This window comes from Phaethon lepturus, unplaced genomic scaffold (genome assembly GCF_000687285.1).
Source record: "Phaethon lepturus isolate BGI_N335 unplaced genomic scaffold, ASM68728v1 scaffold42197, whole genome shotgun sequence".
Classification (NCBI taxonomy): domain Eukaryota; kingdom Metazoa; phylum Chordata; class Aves; order Phaethontiformes; family Phaethontidae; genus Phaethon; species Phaethon lepturus.
The window spans coordinates 37520-63038 of record NW_010551940.1 but is presented as its reverse complement, the minus strand read 5'-3'; the positions used below and the strand labels follow the sequence as shown (position 1 = coordinate 63038).

The 25519-nt window shown below is 35.7% G+C and overlaps 1 protein-coding gene across 1 annotated transcript in view; it reads left to right on the top strand.

The window, feature by feature from the left end:
• HELZ (helicase with zinc finger) overlaps positions 1-25519 on the top strand; it is a 71941-nt gene that overhangs the window by 16158 nt on the left and 30264 nt on the right. Inside the window, 7 exon segments of the mRNA XM_010291075.1 lie at positions 1295-1562; positions 6328-6661; positions 11930-12060; positions 14535-14714; positions 15256-15357; positions 21873-22051; positions 23630-23748. Of these exon segments, the coding sequence (XP_010289377.1) occupies positions 1295-1562; positions 6328-6661; positions 11930-12060; positions 14535-14714; positions 15256-15357; positions 21873-22051; positions 23630-23748 (1313 nt within the window).

The following is a 25519-nucleotide window of genomic DNA, read 5'->3' as shown; positions in this document are numbered from 1 at the left end:
AGTGGAAGCCTCTCTAGTGCTGGGAGTTAAGTGTCCATCTTGCTAGTAAAGGAGGACTCAATGCCAATGTAATTACTGAGCTTTTGTGATCTGAAGTATGGTTAGTACCAGAGAAAGCTTCTTTTATGGTGAGATGATTTCAAACACAGAAACGGCACAAACATGGACTTTTTCTTGCTATACAACTGTAGCTACTAATATGGTTCAGGCTTGAGGTAGATATTTAAATTTTTTTTCTTAGTGAACACACACTCATGTGATTAGCGAGTAAGGTGAGCTATGTTCCTGTAGTCACAGTCAAGCTGAACTGAGATTTCTTTTGCTAAAAAGCTGTTTTCCTTCTATTTAGAATAAAGACAGTCAAAATGATAAGTGTTTAATTTGAATTTGAAAATGCCTTTTTTACACATTTTTCAGTGTGGTGTGATATCCTGGATACCTATCTTAAATCTTACTCACAGATAATACATTAAGATATCATAGCTTCACTATAAATGCCAAATATGCTCAGCTCTGCAATTTAACTGCAATTCTGTGAAGTGATGCACTGTTGTCACAGTGTGTTTGTGGTGTTAATGGATATATTTTGGGTGACTGTAGACAAAGTGCTTTGTGGTCCCTGAGATTAGGGTATACTGAAAAATTAATTTCTTTTTAATTTTATAATGTTTTATAATGTTTTCTAACGTTTTCTTTATATAATGTTAAGGTAAACTTCCAAAGTTTTGCCTAGCAAACTAACTGTAGCTATGTAATACAACTGTCTGCAGAATACACTTCTTACGGTACTGTAGAATTTTTTTTGTTAAAGACTTCACAATGTTGCAAGTTTAATCATTTCTTACCAGCTAGTTTATCAACTTGTTTTTACTACCTTCTAAATTCTATAGTTTATATTGTGAAGTTCTTCACTACTTTATATTTTTGAAATGAGATGATGTAGCAGTTAGGCTTTGAAAGCATATTGCGATGACAAGTCCTTCAAAATTGCTTGCAATTATTAAAATGAAAGTGCTTTGTTTGTTTGTCTGTATTCATTGTATTTGCTATCTGCAGAATATTTTATTTTCTGATATTGTTTGAGAGCCTACTTGTGGTCTGTGTACACTTGAAAAGTAATAGTAGCAGTGAACTTACTAAAGCAGTTGTAGGCAGAGGAGACTCTTACCTACGTTTAGTTTATTATCTCTAATGGGATTAGTTTTGTAGTGTGTGCTTTTCTTTTTTTAAATAAAAACCAAACACATATGGAGTTTGAACTTACTTCCTTTCCCTATTATCTATCTATATCCAGATCTTGAATACCTGATGCATGCACGGCAACAGCTACTAACCACAGCTAAGCGTTGGGATTCTACTTCTAAGACTATTGTAGAATTTGAGCCTAATGAAACTACTGAATTGGAGAAGAGCCTCCTTACCAGATACCAAATCCCTCTATCTGCTGACCAGCTATTTACACAATCTGTCCTGGACAAATCATTGACCAAGACCAACTATCAGTCACGGCTTCATGATCTCCTTTACATAGAGGAAATAGCACAGTATAAGGAAGTTAGCAAGTAAGTGATACCTTCATAAAAACACTTCTTGGGTATTTCTTGCTGTCCTATTAAAATGAGGATGGCAACTTTTTTCATTAAACCTACATGATTATTTAAGATACTAAGTCATCCTGTTTCTTGGAAATGAAGTTGGCTATGAGTCTGGGAATAGTAACTTTTGATAAAGGTCACTAGCACTGAAATGTAATTTACTGATAACCCATTTAAAACAGACTGTATGTGTCAGTCTGTGCTTATGGTTGGAGGCGCTAAACAGCTATTTACAATGTTTTGTTAATGTCCAGATAATAATTACTTTTGTTTACAGTTTTTTGGCGCTCTATACAAAAATATATTGCTAATAGGAATCACATTTTTGTTCCTTGGTGAAAGTAGGTTATAGCAAAGTAATATATGAAATCTTTGTATAAAAGGTATTGCAGGAGTATAAATTTCAAGGTCAAACTCTGATCTTATGTTGATGTGGCAGCTGACTATTATCTATCTTCTCTAAATAGGCTGAAAACCAGCTTGTGAATCAAAGCCATATTGCATACGTTTTTTGTTTGTTTTGTTCTGCGATACCTTGAGGTATTCTGTACATATTACCCAACTGGATTAGCTGCATGAACAAATACAGAGTTAGGAAAAAAATGTAAGCTTCCCATGTATAGACTTGCATGGGGCCTTTTTTTCTGTTGTTTGAAATTTGTGGTTAAAAATTTTGCCTGCACTGATGTGGTACGAAAGAGTTTTAAAGTGTTGCACTACTTAAAATGGAAAGTCAAAAAGGTATAACTTCCCTTTAGCCTAATTTGGCAGCAAATGTAGTTCTAGCAATTACTCAAGTTCCAAATCAGAAATGTCTTAAGATGGATGCCTCCTGGATCTGCAGAGGTTCAGCTGAATCACCCCTCTAAAATTTAGGAAGAAAATATTATGAGTAGTTATATTTCTAATGCTTTTAAAGCAGAAAAATAGTTCCATTTCTTTTTTGTATCTCAGAAGAAGGGCAGTGCATTTGAATGTTTTTTCTTCATATTTTTCATAGCTTCTGCTCTTGAGCTGGAATCAAATATACAGAGGAATCATGTTTGACCACTGTTTTCAGCATACAGAAGTATTTTCCATCATACTTACTCATAATCAGGTTGCCTTTTCTAAGGCTTTTTAAAACAAAAGTGGGTTTAGAGTAAACATTATGAAATATGATATAAATGTAAACAATATTTTTACCGTGTGAATTTTCATGTTGAGAATTACACTGTCATGCCTCATAGGAAACCAGAGAGCAGCATGCCTGTAGAAATGAAAGACTAGTATGCGTATCCTCTGTGTTCCTTTTTGGACAAGTTGGTGCAGCGATAAGTTATTGCTCTCTTTTTCTATTTAGTAGATTAATAAAAGTAAGTTTTAATAATGTTCTTGAAATCTTCTGTTTTGATAGTGTTGATGAGAGAAATATTCTTTTGATTTTGAAGCTGACCCGTTTTATTGCAACAAGGCTCAAACTAGCACACTTCCCTGATCCTCTGCGGCGAAGATCACACACACTTGGTATTCTCTAGTGAGGTGTCAGGGTTGCAGACCTAGAAATGGGCCCAGAAATGCAAATGCAAGTGGGTTGTAATACCTCTGAAGTGGTGCCATGAGTGAAAATGTTGATGAGCTGCTACTCCCTTCTGGGTTTGTGTATGGTAAAAGTAGTAGGATTGTCAATGTGGTCTCTTACGACAAGACTGGAATAACAAAGTCTCTGCAGTTCAGATTGGAGTGAATTGCTGGGTTTTAAGAATGTTGATGAGTTCTCACTTTCTAGGAAAACACTTTCAGACTTCACGTGGGATCTCCTGAGTGGAACTACTGAAAAGTACTGGATGAAGGTTGCAGTGGCTTTAAAAAGTCTTGAACTCAATTGTAAGGGAGTTCATTCTGAAGAGTCACAGGGAGCTTTACTTTTAAATCATGTTTATTCTAGTATTTTAAGAGGCATTTATAAAAATTACCCTGCACATTTGTACATTACAAAATACAGTAATAAAGGTTAGAATAAAGGAGCCACTGCTGTCTAGTTTCTAAATGCTAACATACGCTGACAGTAAAAGCAAAACAATGTTCTGATCTAGATACTAGTTTGGTTTTGGAAGGTTTTGCCCTACCTTCCACAAACCTTCAACGTACAATCTGTTGATGGTTTTAAAACTCTTCCTTTCTCTCTTGCACATTCAAAAGAAAAACTGCATATAACCGTTAGAGCAGCTAGAACTTACGTGTTTCTCCTAGAATGCGTGAGGTGACATATAGCTCCTTCCATGCAGTACACTATTACCAGAATTACAGAGCAGATTTATCTTTGAGGCTGTGAAAACTTCAAGTACTGGCTTTGATGGAAAATAAATCTGCTTTTGTCATTACTATGTCTTGCATTTATCAGTAGATAGGTATGTGTCATACTGCACACCCTTGTCTGAACTCTGCATGTATAAATGTGAGAGGGAATATGCTCAACGTATTTTTAAGAAATTGTTATATGGGGCTTTGTTCAGAATGGATTTATTTGCCTTTTGGAAATTTATTGTTAGCATCGGTACTGGATGAATTAATGATTTATGAAGTTTTTCTGTCATTTCTGTGATTTTAAATGTGAACAACAGGCTTCACTAGCTAGTTTCATTAACACTGCAGTTAGGCTGGGATTTTGCAGTGCTTTGGAGGAAATGTAAGTTTTTGTTTGTTCGATTTGTATAAGCCTGACTGAAACCCTTTTATTGTATAAACCTGCAAAGCAAGGGTGAGCAATGGACGAAAGCAGCAACTTTTGATTTTTTTTTTTTTTTTAAATCTAACTCTTAGAGGATTTTGTAGTTTAGTGGTTTGCCAGAAGGTGTCAGTTTACTCAGTAGAAATTGCTTGATACTCTCTTAAACTTCATATTTGCTTTAGCACAGCAGGTTCACTTCAGTAATTTATAAAGACACTAAATTGTGCCTTGTCTCAGAATGGCAGTGATACTGTCTTCTAGCACATTTTTACAAATCTGAATTTGAGAATGAGCTGATGCGTATTCAGTAGCATAGAGTCTGAACTTTAGGAGAGTTTTAACAAAATAAATTCACGATAGCACGTGATTGTATTTTAGTAATAATGACAAGCTCTTGGTTACTCTGTTAAATATTTTATGTAGTGTTATAACAGTCATCTGAATGTGATATAAGCTATTTAGATGTCGCTAAATTGGTGACAACTGCTTTGGAATAGTGCAGCACCTGTATGGAAGAAAGCTTGTTTTTTGTTTTGTTTTGGGCTTTTTTTTAAGCACATGTGGAAATTGGAGGGATTACACTTAATTCTAGTGTGCTCCCTGAAGTACATGCTTTTGAGTCATTGCTTTAACTGTAGCTTGTGCAGTAACCTTTGTGGTTACTGATGAACCGAACAAATCAGTGTTCAGTAAGAAGACATCTCCTTTTTGAGAGTGGAGGAGTCTGAAATCTGGATCTGACTCAATGCCCATGTTATGTAAAGAAGCAACTATTAACACAAGGGGGCAAACTTGCAATTTTTGTGCAAGACTCATGATTTGCCAAGTATGAAAAATATATATTTGATTGGTTTGGTAGATGTTTAATTACCAAATGAGCTAAAATATTGGATTTTATTGTTATGGGCTTATGATTATTGATACTACAGGGCTTAAATGATTAAAATTACCAGTTTATTAGTAATAATAAATGATACTAGTAATATAATTCTTAAATTATAAGAAGAACCGATCAAATAAAAACATTATAAGTATGACAAATATTATAAGAAAATGAGTTTTCTTCCAAGAAAAGAGATTTTATTTCATTTGTCAACACCTTTTGGTTTTTACTTTTTTTCCTGTAATTTGTTTCAAATTCAGGAAAAAGCTGCTGATGAGAGGAGAACTGAGTATTGTTAGTGTGACAGACCTTTTTCCCCTTTTCTTTTTAAAATTAGGGTGAAACAATCTGTTTAAAAAAAACCCCAAACATTCTAGGAGAGGATTAGTATGTATTGGTGAGAGGTCAATAAAGTGTGCTAATAAGTCACTTTAATGTGTTATGCATGTGACTTCTAGAAAATGGCAACTACGAAGAATGAATTTGTTACGTCTCTGATTACTGGAGGAACTTGCTGCTAATAGAAATTCTGTGGGTAGACGGCTTATATGGCTGAGCCTGTTATGCCATTCCTTCATTCCTTCATTTCAAATAAAATTACCTCATTTTAATGCCTACATTCTGATTTTTTTGGAGGCATTTTAATCAATCCCTCTGGATTATAGGTATAATAACATTTACCTTTTAAGATGTAGATTACCGTCTTTGGTGTGCAGCCTCGAAGAGATACATGAAATAAAGAGGAATCTTACTCTGTTCTTTGCCTGCACATCTCTCCTTGAATACCTAATATAAGCTTACAAACTATTTAAAAAGAAGTTTTTACTGCTTTGAGACGTGCAGTGAATTCGCTCTAAACTTCTGTTGGTCTCAGAAAATCTAGTATTTGATTATCTCTCGTGAGGGTTCATTTTTTTAAAGCTTCATAGATGCTGATTCTTTTAAATACGTTTTATAGGCTATAATCAAAAGGAAAATGTGTAAACATTCAACAGCTACATGCTTAGGAAGGGCCAGTTTGGCTACAGTTGTTTATGTTTAAAAGTTATACATTCAGAATGTAAGGCTTCAGCCTGAATGCATGAAATTTCTGAATCTGAGAGCATTTTTCTGCACTGACTTGGTGCTTTCTTACTTAGGTTCAACATAAAAGTGCAATTGCAGATTGTAGCAAGCTTCATGCTCACTGGTGTTTCTGGAGGTGCAAAGTATGCCCAAAATGGACAACTTTTTGGCCGCTTTAAGCTCACTGAAACGCTTTCGGAAGACACTTTGGCTGGACGGCTGGTGATGACCAAAGTCAATGCTGTTTATTTATTGCCTGTCACTAAAGAGAAGTCAGCACAGACCCAAGGAACCAAAGAGAAGGTTTATGAAGCAGCTATTGAGGAGAAAACAAAGGATTATATCTTCTTGAGGGTATCCAGGGAATGCTGCGAAGAACTTAACCTTCGGGCAGATTGTGAAATGCAGGTAAGTCTGAGTGGGAGCGGTTTTGGTATGGGAACCGTTTGTGTTGTGTCTGTTTTGGGTCTGCCCAAAATAATTGCTTGAAGAAGTGAAAAGTTATTTTGTTATTCATCATCATACATAGAAAGCAGAGCACGGATGAGAATTTCAGATAGGTGAAATCTTTATACATAAATATACACATAGATATGTGCATGTGTGTGGTATATGCATATATGAGTCTTCCTTGGAAAAGAAATTAATATTTTAGAACTGTTACAGAGTAAAAATACACTTTAATGAATTTAATTTCTGGCAAAATTCTTCTGAGATGGTTAGGCATTGCTTGCAGATTTTTTTTGGAGAGCGTGATTTGTAAACTGTCTTGGACAGGGTTTTTATATCTCTCGTTCAAATACAAAGCCCTCTGTGGAGTTGTAAAGGAAAGCTTTGTCTTATTTTTAGTTTCCTGCAGGTAGGTGTTGGTGGGTAGTTTATGGGCTTTCTTCCACCAGACCTACCCACTCTCTCTCCTCTCATTCTAAACCCACTGAATATTTTGCTTACTCCTGGTCTTTTCTCCAGCTTAGTCTCTGTGATGTGGCTTCCATTGTTCTGTCCATCATAGCTATTGTCACCAGAAACTTCAGGAACCTTTTCTTAATGAAGTCAAAGGAAGGAGTTTTCTATTCTTGTTGTTTCTTTTTTTTTTTCCTGCAAAAAATAAAAAAACTCTGCTGCTTTCGACATAGCCAGCTAGAACTCAGTCTTTGGTAACTTCCATCTTTTTATTTGTGTCATTGTGGATTCCACTATTTGTTCTAGGCCTGAGGTGAGATTAATTTTTAATAAGGTCTGTTGAGGTTATGAATGGGCCTTGTGCTGCTTCTGCACCCGTATCAGAACAAAAGGAATGTGGTCCCTCAGTGGAAAACTCTTCAACTTACAGAATTTCCTTGATGAAGATGGTGAGGGTGGGTAGATGGAGGCATGAGGAAGGTGAATAAGTACTTTTACATATATGGTGTGTTTCATAATGATAATACTTGCCTCCATGGCTCTCGCTTCCCTGGCACTTACACTCAAGACAGATACTTATCCGTCTTGGGGGCGTTCAGTCACAAAATGAGGAGTTGTCACACTATTGCTAGAGAAAATTGTGTTGGCACTAAGATCAGGCTTTTCTTTGCTTTGCAGTTAGGATGAAATGGGTGAGGATACCTTTTTTTTTTTAGAAAAAATTGTGTAGTTTGCAGACAAGATAGTGCATTAGGTGTAAACGCTTGTAAAAGAAGACAAAGCTCTAGTGAAGTTAAAATCCTCAACCATGCCCAGTGTGTGTCTGCTGTAGATTTTATGATTGATTTTGTTACCAAACAGAAGTAACCTCAAGTTAAGGTTATTGGAAGTGCTTGAAATGAATGCATTTTCACTAAAGGATTATCTCCTCCTATTCATTTTGTTTTGGAGGAAGCATGCAAGAATCTTAATGTCTTAATTTAACAGGGATAATTGGACTGGGAAGACTTGCGTTGTTGTGGGCTTTTGGTTTTGTGTTTGTTTTCTTAAAACAATAATTAAACTTATTAATTGATTCTATCAGAAACTCTACTGGAATGCAAAATGAGCTGGGGCTTCAATAACTGGCTTATTTTTGAGTGTCTTATAAAACTTTGCTTGAGGCAGCAAATCTATTCTGCATTAAAAATTGGGTCCTAAAGTTACTTGTAAAATCATCTAGTACTTCATACATATATCAGTGAACTGGTGGTCAAATCCTTAAGGTGTTACCTATATTTTAATGAATCCTAATTTTTAGAAAATCTTTTCTGATTAAGTATTGACTGAAAATTTGGAAGGGGATCCTTGGGTTAGAACTGAGGATATTATAATTTGGATGTATAGCGTTTTTATTAAAGATAAATTTTGCTGTTATCTTTGGTGGAGTTAATGTTCCCTACGTGATTCTTAAACATTGGCAAATTCCCTTTTATTTCTGTAGGTTTTGGGTGAGTTAGGTGGTTTGCTTTCTTTCCTCTTTTAATAATTAATCTCAGAATCTTCCTGATCACTTGTTTGCCTGTCGTCCTGGCTTAACTATAATGAGCACATGTTTCTGCTTTTATCAAATGCACCATTCGTGAAGGTGGGATGGAGTGAGCTGGTGCTTTAAACCCCCTTGGCTGCTGCTCTTTTTGGTGACCAAAGTAACATGCGACTGTTTTATTTTTGGAGTAGTTACTGTGTTCTCTGTCCTCTTTTGTGAAACTGGCAATGGATTAACTTCCTTTCCCACTGTTTTCTTATTGTGGAATATATATTAAAGCAGGTAATGCCTCTCCTTCACAGATGGCCTCATTCAGTATTCTGCAACAGCAAATGTAACTGTTTGATTCAATGCAAAATGGATTAAACCCAAAACAAATCAAAAGCTGTTAAAGGGATAAATGCAGGTAGATAATAAGAGGTATTTGATGCGATGCGCCTGATTTTAATAGCCCATCCCGGGAGTGCAAGCATCGCTCAGATGAGCATCACAATTTTTCTGCATTTAAATTATCATTGTTATATTGGGTGGTCTTTTGTTAGCCTTGGATCTGTCTGAGGAAAGATACTTTTCCTGTATGTATCAAACTGTGAGGTTGGGACCATTGCCATTTGGGCGGAAGTCTTTTCCAAACATCTTCGGGATGCTGTTGGGTGGACAAATCAGTGCTGGGCAGAGGCAGAGATGGGTAGGACAGAGCTTTGGAGGGCAGCGCAAGGTCCCCCTTGGGCAGGCTGAGTTGGTACTGTCATTCTTGACAAGTGCTAAACCACACGAGGTTTAGCTTTTGAAGACCAGGGTATTTAGTAAGGTGGTGGATAGGTATAAACGACATGGTGGAGCAGTGGGGAACAAAATTTCTTAAACGTTCATGTGTTCTATTTTAAAAAAGTTTTCCTAGCAGTTACAGTCACTTTAGTGAGAACTCCATGCTTAATGCTGTACAGATTTGTTACTGCCCTTTTCTTCAGAGTTATGGTTATGCATCTTGCTGTAAAATGCGATAGTCAAGATGAATATTTAATGTCTCCATATCTGCTAGAGACTGAAAGTTAATGGCTACGTTCTGCGCTGATATGAGTAAACATTGTTTACAGCAGAGCTAGCGTTGATTTTACATGCTATATAACAGTATGAACAGCGTAATATTTAAACATACTAGAAAAAAGAAAATGCAAAGAGCTGTGTTTTGCAAACCCTTTTGAAGCAGGTGATCTTCAAGTAGTAAACATTACTGGTGCATAAGAGGGTTATTACAGGTGTGGTCCCTATGGTAGGAAGTGACTTTGTGGGCAGATCCAGGAGTGTCAGGTCCAACAAGTAGTTAAATCTAGAAGGCTCAATTATTACTCCATAGGAGGAGATAGATGAGAGAAGTTTTATATGGCTTCGAATGAGGCCTGTCGTGTGTAGAGAAGTCATTGTCTGCTTTTCTAACTCTTTTTCTTTTTTTTTCCTCAAGGTTGCTGCCTTATTTTAATAACCACAGGGATCTTTAATACAACAGATGGGGTTTTGTTTGTAGTATATAAGGAAAACTTATTTTAGTTGACAAGGACTTTTTAAAGTCTTTATATAAGTTGTCAGAAAAGATAATTAAGAAATATATTCTAGTATTGCTTTGTCTTGGTTGAACTTTCTGGTTGGTAGCAATAATTATCATGAGATTAAAGTGTGATTAAGTTGTAATGGACTGATTTAATAGAGAATGAGTGAGTGGTAGAGGAGAAAAAGGAATTGATCTAAGACCAGATTTTTGCCTTGGTCGTAGGGATACGTTCAGAATGGTGCCATCACCTCTGTGGCGTTACTCTGGGGTGCCATGGGGTGCTCGACCGCAGCTTTGCCCCGTCCCTGCAGCAGTGTGATGGTGTTGATGTACCAGCTTCAGCTCGTCTTTTGTTTCTATTTTTCTCATCTGTTGATTAGTAACACAGAACCAGCTTCTGTAAAATGCTTGTGGAAGCTATCAGTAAAGATGACCATAGAAATTTTAAATATTATTGGTATGCTTTCCAGGTCAACGAGGTGTGCTTTTCCAGACAGGTTGCAGTAATTAGGCTGGCAGTTTGTCAGCATGCTCACAGTTCACTGTACATCTCAGGAAAGTACTTACTCTTAAACACAAATACTCATTAGAGTTGTAGAACAATAATTGCATAAATATTTAGCGATAGATAGCAATGCTTTGAAAAAAAAAAACTAAAAATGTGTGTCAGTCACTTGAAGTTCTTCAGCAGCTTTGGGTGTTTTTTATGCTGTTTTATATTAGTGCAAATCTATGTCAAATTTTGTATAAAGGCTTCTGTGTTAGTTGTTAACATTTAGTTCTTTGGCACAACACTCTGATCAGATTAATTAGTTTTTGGAGAAATTAATAATTGCAAATTTAAACATGTATAAATTATAATCTGAGTGAACGGTTTTTATGAAGTGTTTCCCCAGGAGCTGCTTTTATCCAGTATTCAAATTTAGAACGTATTTTCCTCTTTGCTCCTTTTAGTGTATGTATTTATAAACTAATTTCACTATCCATTGTTCAGTTCTGAATTTAATCAGGGATGTTAACGTGCTCTGTGTGTTGTTTCTGGCTTTGTACCACAATTTTCTTGGCATTATCTTTTATTTACTAGCATTAAAGCACAAATAACTAAGAAACAAAAATTGCATTGATAAGCAACTCATTGTTAGAAATTAACTTTTGGAGAGTTCTAATAATTGAACATAAATGACAAGTTACATTATTTCTAGTCAAACATTCTCAAATAAAGCTTGGGATTTATCTATGCTGGTCACACATCTGGTTTATATTACCTGTTGATCTGTAAAAATTTCTCGCCTGTCAGTTTCAAGGTTGTTCTTACAATAAGGGATGGAAGCTTATATTTTTAAAAATAATGTTTCAGCACAGTAATATTTTCTGGGAGAATTTTTTGTATTCCAAAAATAATTCCCAAGATTTTTTTGCTTTTAATTTTTTTTCCGAAAGTACAGTGGAATCTAATCTTAAAAGTCAAATAACAAAATTACATCAGAGCAAATGCTATATTTATCTTTGCTTCAAAAAAAAAAAAGGAACAAGTTAATTCTATTGCAAATCTTTTCATTGAATGACATTTGCTGTTTTTTTATGAGAGGAGTTCACAGGAAGATAATGTATCATATATAGCTAAGTCTAACGAGTGTTTTCTAAATTAATCATTTTTGCTTCACCTATTCATTTACTCATTCATTTTGTACTGCAGGTTGAACTTCAGTTTCAGTTAAATCGCTTACCCCTCTGTGAAATGCATTATGCCTTGGACAGGATTAAGGACAACAGTATTTTGTTTCCAGATGTCAGCATGACTCCCACCATACCCTGGAGTCCCAACAGGTACAAGAATACAAACGCTGTAATATCAAAGATTGTATGGTAATGCAGTACTGAATGTCTCATAACAGATGGCTGAAAGCTGCCCTAGAACAAGAAGCATGCCTTGCTCTTCAGTAATGGTGAGCACGATTCAGAGAAGGGAGCGGAACAGTTCTAAATAAAACAAGAAAACTGATCCTCTGAGGACTAGAATCTGTTGATTGGTTTTCTCTGCGGTTGAGCTGTGGTTTTACAGGCTTTGCAGTTGTATTGTAGCTGTAGAAGGCAAATCTGGTGTTGTTATTTACTGTTCTGCTGTTCACTGAAAATACGCATGATACTTTTTAGGAATGTAAATAACAGTTACAAGGAGTTTGCTCTACAGGATCTCAAGAGTGCAGGCTTCTATTTGCAAGGTTTGATCCATTAGTACTTTTTGAGTTTGATGTAATGAGCCAAATTTGGATGTATCACCGGGGAGGATGACAAGGAAAAATGTGGGAATGAGTTTTGGAAGGACCAGCATTGCACTTGCAAGCAGTCCTGAGATTGGTTGTATACATGTCTTACAGTTCCCTTTCTGAGCTATAAACCCCTATGTTACATAAATACTTTTAAGGAAACTTAAGGCTGATGCAGTGGTTAAGTGAAAATAGTTTGTCTTGAAGAGGAAACTTCGGGAAGAGGACTGTGAGGCTGTGTTGCTCAGGGAATGTGGTCGGTATTTTTAGTGCATAGGGAAGGGTAAGAGAGGCCTGAGGTTTCCGTACTTAGAAACCAGGGAAATGAGAGGTATGTGGAATTGATAGCCTGTACAGCATGCGAGGAGTCGTGTGGTGTCTTGAAGGTGAGAATGAAGAGTGTCATTGTGATGCAGTGCCAATCAGGAGATAGCTCAAGGATTAAAAGGAAAGCGATCGAGCCAGAAATCTGAGACGGCGAAATAATGCAAGACAAAAAATTACTGGAAAAATTTTAGTTTGTCTTTGGTGTAGGAAGAACAGAGACGATAAAAGGATGGATGCAGTGTTCTGGGTGAGGATGCTGCATGCATCAAAGCTTTGATCGTAAAGGCAAAAAGAAGGGAATGGTTTTGTGTAGTTATACTACAAAGCTAATGGAGGTCAATGCCAGTCTGTTCACTGGCTTAGTTAAGTTTTGAGTGATTCTTAGAAGGAAACAGTGTTTAGGAATAATTTGGAAGTAAGCAGTGATTTCAATAAAAAGAAGGTAAGTCAAGTAAGATAGAACTCTGTCTTCTCTGTTTTGTCAGGAAATTTATAGTTGCAGAAATTACATATCAGGTGTAGTTGATATGATTTATTTGTATAATTGTTTTATATTTTTTTACATACATAAAAGATCGATATTGATAGATAGATATAATGGTTTTAGTTCAGTTTAAGTCAGTGTAATGAGCATGGTTTTTTCCATTTGGTGTCTTGGTTTGCCCTGCCTTGAGATTTAGTACTTCTGAATGATTCAGAACTGTTTGTCCCCCTGTTTTTCTATTTTTGTTTTAAATTCCTATTACTTGCCAGTATTTCCTAGAGTCTCCTGCCAGCTTGTTGTTCATAGCTGTCTTAAAAGTTAGGAATTCAGTCAATTCTGTCTTGATTTTACTCCCTGTTGCTAATTGCTACTGAACAGAAACTTTCCCAGTCTGTAAGAAACATTAGTGCTTGTACCAAAGCAGATCACGTTACTGAAGTGTGGCCATATGTGCAGCAGTGACAGGTGTGTTTTTACTATGCATGTCTACTTTTATATCTGTCAGTGGGAATATTAAAAACTGTGTCTACAAATCCTTAACCTCTTAAGCTCATTGGAATTTTCTGAAAGAATCTTCCTCTGAATGCTGGTATCACTGGCTGGTTACAGTAAAAATCTTTCTTTAGACGGCTTTCTCATTAGAGGTATGTGCCTTAATGATCTCAAAAAAAAGAAAAAAATTAAAGAGAAGTTTGTAGTAAATTGGTAAACATTAGGTTTTTTAATTGTTTTGGAATTTCATAGATAATTTTTACCAAGCTTTGGGGCTGTGTAACTGTTGACTCTAAAATTGACGATGTAAATAGTGCAGGGGAGAAACATAACTAATGTTACATTTTGCATAGTAATAGTAGAAAATCGTTGTATGTGTACTTGGTTTTGTTATCAGGTGATGGTGCAGCATATACTTTCCCTAAAATGTGTACTATGCAGGTTAATTATTGCTAGGGGAGATAATACAAATTGATAAGTAGCTAGATTGCTTTTGAAAAATAACAACTGATTTATTGCAAATATTATCAAAGTTTTGTGATTAAAGTATGTGACTGTTTTGCTAGATTCGTTAATTTTTTTTAGTGTGCCTCAATGACACAATCAATACAGTAGCATTATAGGCTCTTTAATTTCTTCAAAGCTTTCGAAATCTTACCTCATTTCATTTCTGACTGACGGCAGATTTTCATGGCTTCTGTTTTTAACCTCTGTTGCTTCCTTTTGTACAGACAATGGGATGAGCAGTTGGACCCTCGACTAAATGCTAAGCAGAAAGAGGCTGTTCTGGCTATCACTACTCCACTTTCAATACAACTGCCTCCTGTTCTTATCATCGGTCCCTATGGGACAGGAAAAACGTTCACTCTGGCTCAGGCAGTCAAGCACATACTCCAACAACAGGATACTAGGTGAGATGGGGCACTAAATATAGAGTGATACTTGATTAGCAGAGAAGATGTAATTTTTTTACTTAAGTTCCAGTGAAAGGTGAAAGGTAAAAATACAAAACTTCCATCCAGCTTAAAACCAAACAAACCCCAAGCCATCTGTCATTGTTTTGAATGATACAGTAATTTTATTGTCTTAGCCTGTATTTTCAATTTAGAACAAAGCTAATTAAAATTGACAGTATGTAGAATGACTTGTGATTTGCTTGACATGGAAAGTTGTGTAATGCTAGATAATAAAAGCTGTTCCTTACTTAAGATCAAGTCTAGATTAATAATCACAAAATAATTATTGAAAAACTGTTTGAACTTTAAATCTTTTCATAACTGAAGGATTTGAGTTAAAGGGCTGAATCATGCAAACTATGGTAGGTTAGTGACTAGTTTCATTAAGACAAATGTGCAGGAAGATGGCCACTGTTTCCTTTTTTTTGTATTCTACTGCTTTGAATTGTTTTCTGTTTCTTCATTGCTTTTTTATTTGCACCATTTATTCCAGCAGGATTCTCATTTGCACCCATTCTAATAGTGCTGCTGATCTCTACATAAAGGATTATTTACATCCATATGTAGAAGCAGGCAATCCCCAGGCAAGACCTCTCAGGTATTTTTTTAAGGCTTATTATGTATCTATAAAATACTATTCTTAAGAAAAGGTGTCTATAAAAAAGGTTAAAGAACTTTTAAAACATAAAAGCATATTGGCGTTACCAGCAGTGCTTTTAAAAATACAGACTAAAAGGAACGTGAAACATTGTCAGCATAACTTTGTGTCATTTATTAAACAAAAATAAAGACATCCTTTTTTAAGCTTTTATGATTCTATTGATAAATGTGTCTTTCATAATGAGCAAACTTTTGATATGCTCCTCTAAAAGCTATTATGATAAAATAAAAGGAACGTTAATTGTATTTTAATTCCAGAAAATTTTGATGCACACTTACAATGATAATTTGGAAACTGGGGCTACTCACCTGGCTTTTTGAAGAAAAATTTTTATAACGTAGGAGCTACATATTTAGAAAATCGTGTGAAAGTCGTTTGGCCTCTTCTGATAAGTCAGTTTGAAGTCATTGTGTATGTGACTAAGTGTACTTATGATGGGTATTTTGGGAGAAATTAGGTAGGAAAAAAAATGAAGAGGTGGAAACTTTAAGAACAAGGAGGGTAAACTTGCATAGAAATAGTTAAGGCGTATTTATTTATGGGCAGAAACCTGCTCCTGGGAATATTTTGTGCAGTAATTGCAATGTATACAGCTAGCTTGGTATATATGTTTTAAATTATGGGCATTGTTTTCTGAATGCCAGTGTGTGTTTATTATATTACTAAGAAAATGACTCTGTATGTTTACTTGCTAGCTATTAAAAGCCATCCTGGACTTTTATTTTATGGAATGTCAGTAAAGCCAGTGAAGTTCCGTGAAAGGGCTAGATTTACAACAGGTGTAAGTTCTCTTAGGTTTGCTGGCTTTAGTTGCAATGTGACATTTTACAGACACTGAGGATCTGGCCAAGGAAAAGAAGGCTGCTTATTTTTGAACAGTTACCTTTAATCTGGTTGTATTTTAACACAGGTTGTCTTAAGGTGATTTGTAAAGCACTTTGTGATGAAAAACACCATGGTGTCTTAATTTTGTGGTGGGAGAAAATGTGTGTAACTGAATTGAAATATGATTTAGCAGAGCAAAGGGTTAAAGTTAAACACGGTTTTACTGTGGTTGCCACACTTTTGCTACCTTCTTTTATGTGCTGTATTCAACTGCATATAGTCCAGTTTCAGAAATACTTATGAAAAACATACATAAAGAAAAGTGGTATTTTTCTTACGGTTAAAATATATATATGTGTTTGCCAAGAAAAATACAGCACATAATTTAAAAGTCACTGTACGTTTGAATTTAAGTATAACTGTCATAGTATTTACTATGAAGCCTTCAGAAACGGCTGCTGTAGATTGTATGATATTGTTCAAATAGTCATGATACCTCTATAAAGTTTTAGAAAATAGAGGCATCTCTGGAATTATGGAGATAGAGAGAGAGAGAGATATATATATATTTATGGATCCACAAGTAGGTATGTTTTAAAATAAAACTTATTACATATAATTGAGAAGTGTATGTTCTTTGAAAGCTAACTGCACGTTGACCAGATCTGGCAGGAGTTAAAGGGTCAATTTATCTAAATTGAAAGCTAGAACTCCTAGCATAAAATTTAATTATAGATCTGTTACCTTTCTTATAGACTGTTGTCAAGATATATTTTCAAATTAAAATCATTACTGTTAGTTTAAACGGTGCTCTGAGCCTCTTGCAATATTTTAAAGGAAACATCAGGTGGAGTGGAAGTAGTTAACTATCAAAGCTGGGTGTGCTACTTGCAGAGTTTGCTGTGTTTCTAAATGGCTGAACAATTTGCTTTAGATTTTTTTTCCTTATTTACTCTGCAAGTGATGAGTTGGCTAAATAGTATCCTTGCTAAAAATGTTTCCATAGCTTAATGGAGAGTACCATAATACTTATGTTGTTTTTAAAGGAAAGCTTAATTATTTAACACTGACTGAGTACTGAGAACTGTGTAAATATTTCTGTAAATTTCTGTGGGTAAGATGTACACTAAATTATCCTGTCAATGATGCGACATAAAAGTTGGAAGCCTAGAGTTTGGTTTTTTTTGTTTAAATATCATGTTATAAATTCATATTTTTTCCTAACAAAATAACTTCCCTTGCCCTTTGGAAAATGCAAAGTCAGAATCAACACTGAGAATTTATGTTGAGTCTAAGTTCTGCACGTAAATAAATTACCAGTGGAGTCTGATGCCCATAAACAAATTCATACCCAGAAAAAAACCAAATGCCCCTGGGTGTGATTAGATGATTCAGCTGTGTTAGGGGCACACTCCAAAACCTGACTCTTACTGAAGAAAGTTGAAATAATTTTGTTACACTTATTAATGCAGAAGTGTTTCTGAAAGGAAAAAAACCCAACCCTAACCTCCAGTTAGGAGGAAGGAGCCTTCGATGTCGTGCCTCTGTTAGGCGCTGAAACACCTGGCTTGAAGTGTGGAGAAGCAGGCACCTTTAGACTGCGAGTCAGAGCCGTAAGAGGTAGTAACTGGCTCCTAATTTGTGTACCGTTTTACTCTGTGGCTGTGCTTCTCTCTCTCCATCAACTGGCAGAGTCTTCAGGAGGTAGGCTGCCGAGGCAGGCACTGTAGCTAGATACTGCAGATTGTCACCGTCTCCTAAAAACTCCAGTCAAGACCTAGGAAGCAGAGAGCAGCAGTTTCTCTGTATGTTACTGGGCGTACAGTGGTTGAGGTATCTACTGTTTATTACTATTATTTTACTTACATTTTTTGAATTTAGTTGTATCCATACTCTGGTTTTGTATGTAATAGTAGGGGAAAAGGGAAGAGGCTGATACTGCTTTTATTCGTACTTTTAATATTTTTATTTATTCCTAAAAATCTTATTGCTGGCCATCAGTTCAGCAGTGTCAGAAAGTAAGTTGATTCTGCTTAAAATATCTCAGCTGAAACCTCTCCAGTTCATTTTTAAAAATATTTTGAAGGAAGATTGATTTAAAAAGTTAACTTTCAGGTTGTAAGACAGGTTCTTCATGTTTTCTGCATCCCAAGGAACATACTTGCTCATGAGAATGAGCCTGTCTTTGGAGATGAATCAAAAGAAAGGAAGAGGGAAATCAGGTGCTTTTAAAGTTTTCTTTAGGCTTCTTGGGACTACTTAGGTTTTTTCTTTTTTTTTAAATTTTTTGCGGTCTTATAACAGAGGCATGAAACTGCTAGATTCTTTTTCCTCTAAGCTTCTGTGTTCTTTTTGCTTGAGGGATTTCAAGTGAGAAATAACTGCATAAAATCGAGGAGCTGGGATTGGAGTTTATCCAAGAAGAGCTCTTTGGAGCACAGCCTGAAGGGAGAATCCTGGCCTTTTTATCAAGAACTGGGAGGAGTTAGTGTTTTCCAGTTCAGAATGGAGAAAAGAAGTTTTGAAGAACTTAAATTTAGTCCCCATTCACTCTCTGTTGTAAGGAGTCATGAGAAGTAGAAGTTGCTTTTGTAGGACAGGAGTCCGAATGAAACTCTATTTAGCTTCCCTCAGAGGTTCTGACTCTAGACTATCTAACTTTCAGAAGTGTATTTTAAGTGATTTGGGAGCAGTCCCAGCCTGAAACGTGAACAAGGAGATGACTGTGAATCTTAATTACTGATATAAATTCACTACTTTTGCAAAGAGTCTATTGTACAAATTGATACTTTGATGGAAATTTGTCAATGGAGGCGTAACATGGCAAACTATTAAATGTTGGTCAAATTGAGTATTTCCTAGAAATATTTGGGCAAATTTATTTTGTGACTTAATGGGTGGAGAGTTGATGTAAACATACATATGTTAGCTGAGATCTTGTTCCATTCTTTGGTTTTTTGAGTAGTGGCCCACAGAAATGAAAGCGCTTGTTGTCGATATCCAGATGCCACATTTAGAAATAAAGGTGGTATGAATTTCCATGTGAAATGCAGGTTCTGTGCATGTTAACCCAGCATTAGTAAGTACAGTGGATATATTCAGTGTTTTTGTTTGCAGAAGATCGAGTCCCTAATCTATAATTTTCTGGGATTTCCATTTCAATGTGATTCTCTGTGTATTTGCTGATAACCTCACTGCTGTGGTTTGAGTAAACCTTAGCGTTCAAGGTTTTAATTTCTCCAGAATTGAAGTCTTGGTGTGAGGCACATGATGTGAGAAAATATACTCTCACATGAGCCATGGCTGGTTTTTTGTTTTGTAGCTGCAGTTTTTGGTTATCTTTGTACCTATACCTCCACATTAATGGAATGTGTTGCAGGTACTAATGAATGTTTTGTTTAGTAACTGCCCGACTCTGCTGGCATTCAGGTACTTTGCCTATGCAGGTATTAAGATCAGAAGGTTGGTTGCTTGTTTAGTTAGGAGTTAAGGGTGTGTTGCAGGGTGAAATGTTATGATTTGTGTTAAGATCATAAAACCCATTTTTGTAATGGGTTCCTCTAGCCTTAGGAAAAAACAACCTAATAATGAAATTAGAGGAGATTTCATAACCCCAAATTGCACCTGAGAAAGAAATCCCTTGTTCAGTGTGACTTACTTATATCACGACATATTCAAAGTAGTCACATCTGTCAGATGTTTTTATGCCAGTGGTATATAATAGCTCTGGGATACCTTTCTGATGTCACATCAAAATAAAAGAAATTAATGGGTAAGCAACGATGCAGTTTGAAATGCTGTCAGCCAATCTGTGAGTCACACAGACTTGAATTTTGTAATAAAAGACAGTGCATGGTATAATAATGTCTAATAACCATAATATTTTGCATTTCAATAGCACCTTTCATTCGAGAATCTCAAAGTGCTTTACAAACATAAACTCACAATAAACTCTAATCCTCACAGTACTCCTGTGAGACGGTAGGTAAGTATTACCTGCAGTTCAGATGGAGAAACAGAATCATATGAAAGCTGACTGCGTGGCTGGGATAGTGCAGGGGTTATCTTGCTCCTGCTACCTTGTTCTAGCTATTCGGCCGTGACTTTGTGTTGTTACATTGATGTAATAACAGTTTATCAAATAAAGCTTACCAGTTTGATGGCCGATAAGTAAATATATTGGGGTACCGTAAGAAGGCTCTTGTTCTGATGATGACTCAGGAGTGTGGTGTTTGCTCCTCACTGAAACCAGTTCTTAACTGGACTTACCTTTGGTCGTGAAGTGTCACTTTTGGTTCGTTGTGTTGTCAAATTAAAAAGCCATACTGAATGCTGGAGTGGATTTGCACCTCTTTACATTTCATTTTGTGCTTATTGTCCAAAATGGACATTGTATTTTCACAAACCAAATTTATTAGAACGCTAGTAATTGTTTCTCTCGTGTTGTATGGAAGTGGGTGGACATGTGACATCCAAAGTCCAGCCAGTGCAATCTTGTTTTACACTTAGGTGCGTAATTATGCTTTTCCAAATACTGTATTAATGATTTGGGATTTGTAATGTAGGTGCAGGAGAAATTAGTCAGAAGAAAATAAATAATGAGTAGATAAACCAAACAGCATTAAATCCCATATTTGGAGCTGAAATTAGTTTAAATCATTTCACCTTAACTTCCTTTGGAAAATTAAAATAACTTTAATTCTGAATATTAATATCTGTACAATAGTTTCCTGTAGTTTAAAGGTTCCACTTTAGATTCATTATTCTTACTTGATACTCATTATGTCTTTGAGGAACACCCCACAGAGAAGCCCTAAACCACAACAGGTCTTCACCCAGCTCCTCAGCTGGTGTGTTCGGTGTACTTCCATATACCTCCGTGGAGTTATTTATACTCTTTTCTGGGGCATAGTCTTGGTGTCTTCCCCATTCCTCTTCCACTTAGCTAGACTGGCTGTAACATTTCATCACTTTTTAAGAAAAATGCATCACTGATCTCATTAGATAGAGATTAAAATTTTCTTATGTGTCATGGAAGGATATTTGAAGTCCAGTGCTTTGCTGACAATGTCCTGATATTTAGACTGTAGCCATCCTTTTTGGCACTATTTTCTCATTCCTTTATACAGTATATCATAATCATGTCCCTGCATGGTAAAAAGATGAATATACTACCTGTTTGGTTCTTAGAACTCAGAAGACATAGAGTATGTGTGAAAGGAAGTACAGGATTTTGTTAGTGTCTTTTGAAAAATTTTTTTTAAAGATTCTATGGCTGCAGTTGATGAAATGATGAAACTCTTTTTAAAGAGTTTACTGATAGCTTAAAATGAAATAAATACTGATGTGAGGGTCACAGAACTTAAATGTATGAAGAATTTACAGGTTTTCATGTGTGAATTAATCCTTGGTAACTGTTCAGCTGTGTAGTGTTGCACTGCAGCATACAATGAAAGGTAAATCCAAGACATTTTAGCGTATTTTGGCATGTAATTGTGCACAGTTGTGATACTTTGCTTCCTGAAGATTACTTTTATTTATCAGAAAACAGAATATTAGCATTTGAAATATTAGGCTGTCACTGTGTTCAAAGTGTATAGAAAATAAGCCACCTTTTTCTTTTCTAGGGTATATTTCAGAAATCGCTGGGTAAAGACTGTCCACCCAGTTGTGCATCAGTACTGTTTGATTTCAAGCACACATTCCACCTTTCAGATGCCACAGAAAGAAGACATTCTTAAGCAACGAGTAGTAGTTGTTACTTTAAATACATCACAGTATCTATGTCAACTGGATCTTGAACCAGGTAAGATAATTTTTAAACAGGAGGTGTCCATGCTTTGAGAATTATCTTCCTCTTACCAGTGTCCGTTCCTTACCCGATTCTTTGAACTGTTAAAAAACAAAGTAAACAAAGATAATCTCAAAATGGTCTTATCTTTTTTTTTTTAAATGAATAAATGTTTATTACAAAGCAATAAACTGCTGGCATTCAAATTAACCTCTTGCTTATTCTGTTTTTTCCTTATTTAAAACCAAAAAGAAATAAAGAAGCAGTGCTACCTATGATCTGGTGTTTCTGAGATCCAAGAGGGAAAATTCTGTTTGAGATTCTGACTTTGAATATTATGCTCATTAAGGTCATTACTCAGTGGAGCATGTAAGCATAAATACGCACAGAGAGCTTTTTTCTTGCTTTGTGAAGTGTTTAGCTTTGCAAACAACTCCCACACATACAAACCCATGCTATATTAATGTGATACTTCTAGGGTTGTTTTCTAAACTGAAATATATTAGAATGATTTTTTGGGGGCAGAGGCTGCTTAGGATTTACTGTTTTCTTGACCTCCAAATGAAATCCAACTGCTTTTTGGAGGATGTGGAATTTCTGTACAGAAGTTGTTACGGTTCATTTTTTATGGCGACATTCACGCATTTGTTGCAATAGAGGAAACTAATATGGAATTTATGGTAAATATTTTCAGGTCTTTAGATGGAAGGAACTGCTTTGTTTGGCAGTGAGCTGTGTACAGTCATGCCATAGTAATGTGTGTGCAGCTGTATGAAATTAATGTTTTCCAAAGAAAATTGCTATGCTTCTATGTATATAATTTTAATTGGATGTTACACTAAGTCTGCAAATACTTTGTTTTAAACCTTAATATATATCAGTGTATAAAAACACTTGTCTACCTATCCTGAATTTAGATTTCATAAAATGTCTGCTGTAGCCCAGTTTTTTTTCAAGTGCATGATAACCAGTGCATAGCTTTCCCCCCACGCAAGAAACCTTTTGGTCCAGTATTATCATAAGATTGAATTTAAATTTTCCTTCAACTTCTGTTCCTTTTTCCCCCCCTACATTCCTTAAAGCCCATAACCAGCAAAGTGCTCAGGTATGTGTACAATTTTAATGGGAAATTTAGTGTATAAAATAGTTAATAGGACTCAGGTACATGAGGAGGTCCTTTCCATTGTCATTGTCCAAAGCTCTTCAAGCCTCATGGTAATGAAAAGATTTTCACGTTTGAGAAACCTAGAGGGAGGCCTGCCAAGAGACGTTTCCTCTTGGTATAAGGAGAGCTCAGATAAAACACTTGTTTAACTTCACATAGATCAGAAAAAAGAGGCACATCTGTGGGCTACTGCTGATGTCACTGGCAATCAGTTGGCCACTGTTGGTCATTTGATGGGTTTGAAAACTGTTTGTGTGGTTTCTAGTAGTTGCTAAAAATTAATTTGTGTAAGCCGTCCTGAATTCTTTCTACTTTTGGTTACTATCAGAATACATAACTTTTAGTATAATTCCTTGCATTGTTATCACTGTTTGTTTATTGTATCAGATTTCAGGTTTCGTTTATTTGCCGATCTCTCTGTTTTACAGGGTTTTTTACACACATTCTGTTAGATGAAGCTGCGCAGGCTATGGAGTGCGAAACTATTATGCCTCTAGCATTAGCTAATAAAAACACAAGAATTGTCTTGGCTGGAGACCATATGCAGGTGAGAGCTATAGAATTTCTGAATGTAAACTGCGTGTGTATGATATTTATATTTATATATTTAAGGTATTTATCTACTCCAAATTTCCATGGTATGTGAATACCTCATAATCTCTAATGTAGACTCACGCTACTTCTGTTAAGTGAGAATATGCTGTTGTCTCCATTTTATAGTAAGGAAATGGAGGCAAAAAGCATGTGAGTTGTCCGAAGTTACATAGGAGATCTGTGATAGAACAGATTTGGGCCCGGTCAACCACTGAAATACATGCAAGTAAAATTTCATTTTAAAGAGGGAGATGCATAAATTTTATTGGTCGGGGAAGCCAAGGAAAATTCAAGGGATGTTACTTACGTAAGGTATGGTGATAGTTATTACAGGCAGGGTAGGAGTTTCTCCTACTTTTTATGGCTGGTATTTCCTGTTGATTTCTGAAAGAATTGAAGAATATGGAGAACATGTATTATGATTTAGACAACTTTTTTTGTTGGAAGCATCAGAATCTGCTAAGGATTTGAACAAGTAAGAAATAGGAAACTTGAAACTAACCAGTGCCTTTGTGTTACTGCAATGTGCCGAGGAAGCACACAGTTTAGAGAGTTCAGAAGAGTTTAAAATGCTGATTATGCGTGCCATTTTGCAGCCTGTAGGCATGAGAAAAGCATGCTTGGAAAAGCTAACCTTACTTTGTTGATTTAGGCCAGATTTATTTGTTTTTAAAGGTTTGCCTTTAATTCTCTTGACATTTCATAATAGCAATAAAGTGGATGTTTGCTTTGCTATAGTAATAAACTTAGGAGTGGTGTTGCCACCTATGATTTAATACCACTAGATCATTTCAAATCATGATCATAGTAATCCCAAGGACTGGGATAGTGTTTTTAAAGTACAACTCTCAAAGGTGCTTTTTAAGAGATTGGAATTCTTACCACTTCAGGCTAGATCACATCAGCCCAGCGAGATGGCTAGAGTCTTGACTTGGCCCGTGTGTCTCAGGCTATGTGCATAAAGAGCTGAAGAGCTGTTTTGTAGCTCAGAAGCTACTCTGAGGTATCCAGTATTTAAATTTCTAAAACTAATTTTTATCTGAAATTAAACTCAAACTGAGAATCTCAATCATATGTATTCAGAATGACAAAATACAACACAAGATTGGCTTAATTTCTGCATTTAAAAAATTTATTGTAAAGATCTTTTTTCGTCATCTTTTGTTCTATTTTTCCTGCTGCAATAGACATTTTTATTGTTAAACAAGCCCAGTGTTAGTTTAGTGTCATAGTAACTAGACCACTTGGGTATTAGTTTTTCCAATGACTTCCTATTTAACTTTTTAAAGTTGTGTTGCAAAATTCTGTATTTTCTGGTCGGTACTATTTGTGGTAGTAACTTAACTGTAAGTGCTTGTCAGAGTAATTGTGTAATGTCATTCAAAACACAGTTTTTGGGGGTTTTTTGTTTGGTGTCGTCCCCGTTCCCCCCCGCCAGGTCTCTGCTTTCAGTTATTCATCTGTGCAAGCCACAAAGAAAAAAGTTAGATATAAGGGTTCTTCTCTCCTCTTTACATAGTTATTGAATTTCCTTTAAGAACATGCTGGTCTTTTGTCATTTTTACAGTAGGAATGGGCATTTCTATGGAATAGTTAGAAAAACTTAGCCATGGTATGTGTCTTCTAACTATGAATGTACAGTAAAAGTAAAGTTTCATTTTTGATGCAAAATACATATGTTGGGCGCATGACATTCCAAGTCCACATATTTAGTTACATTTTCT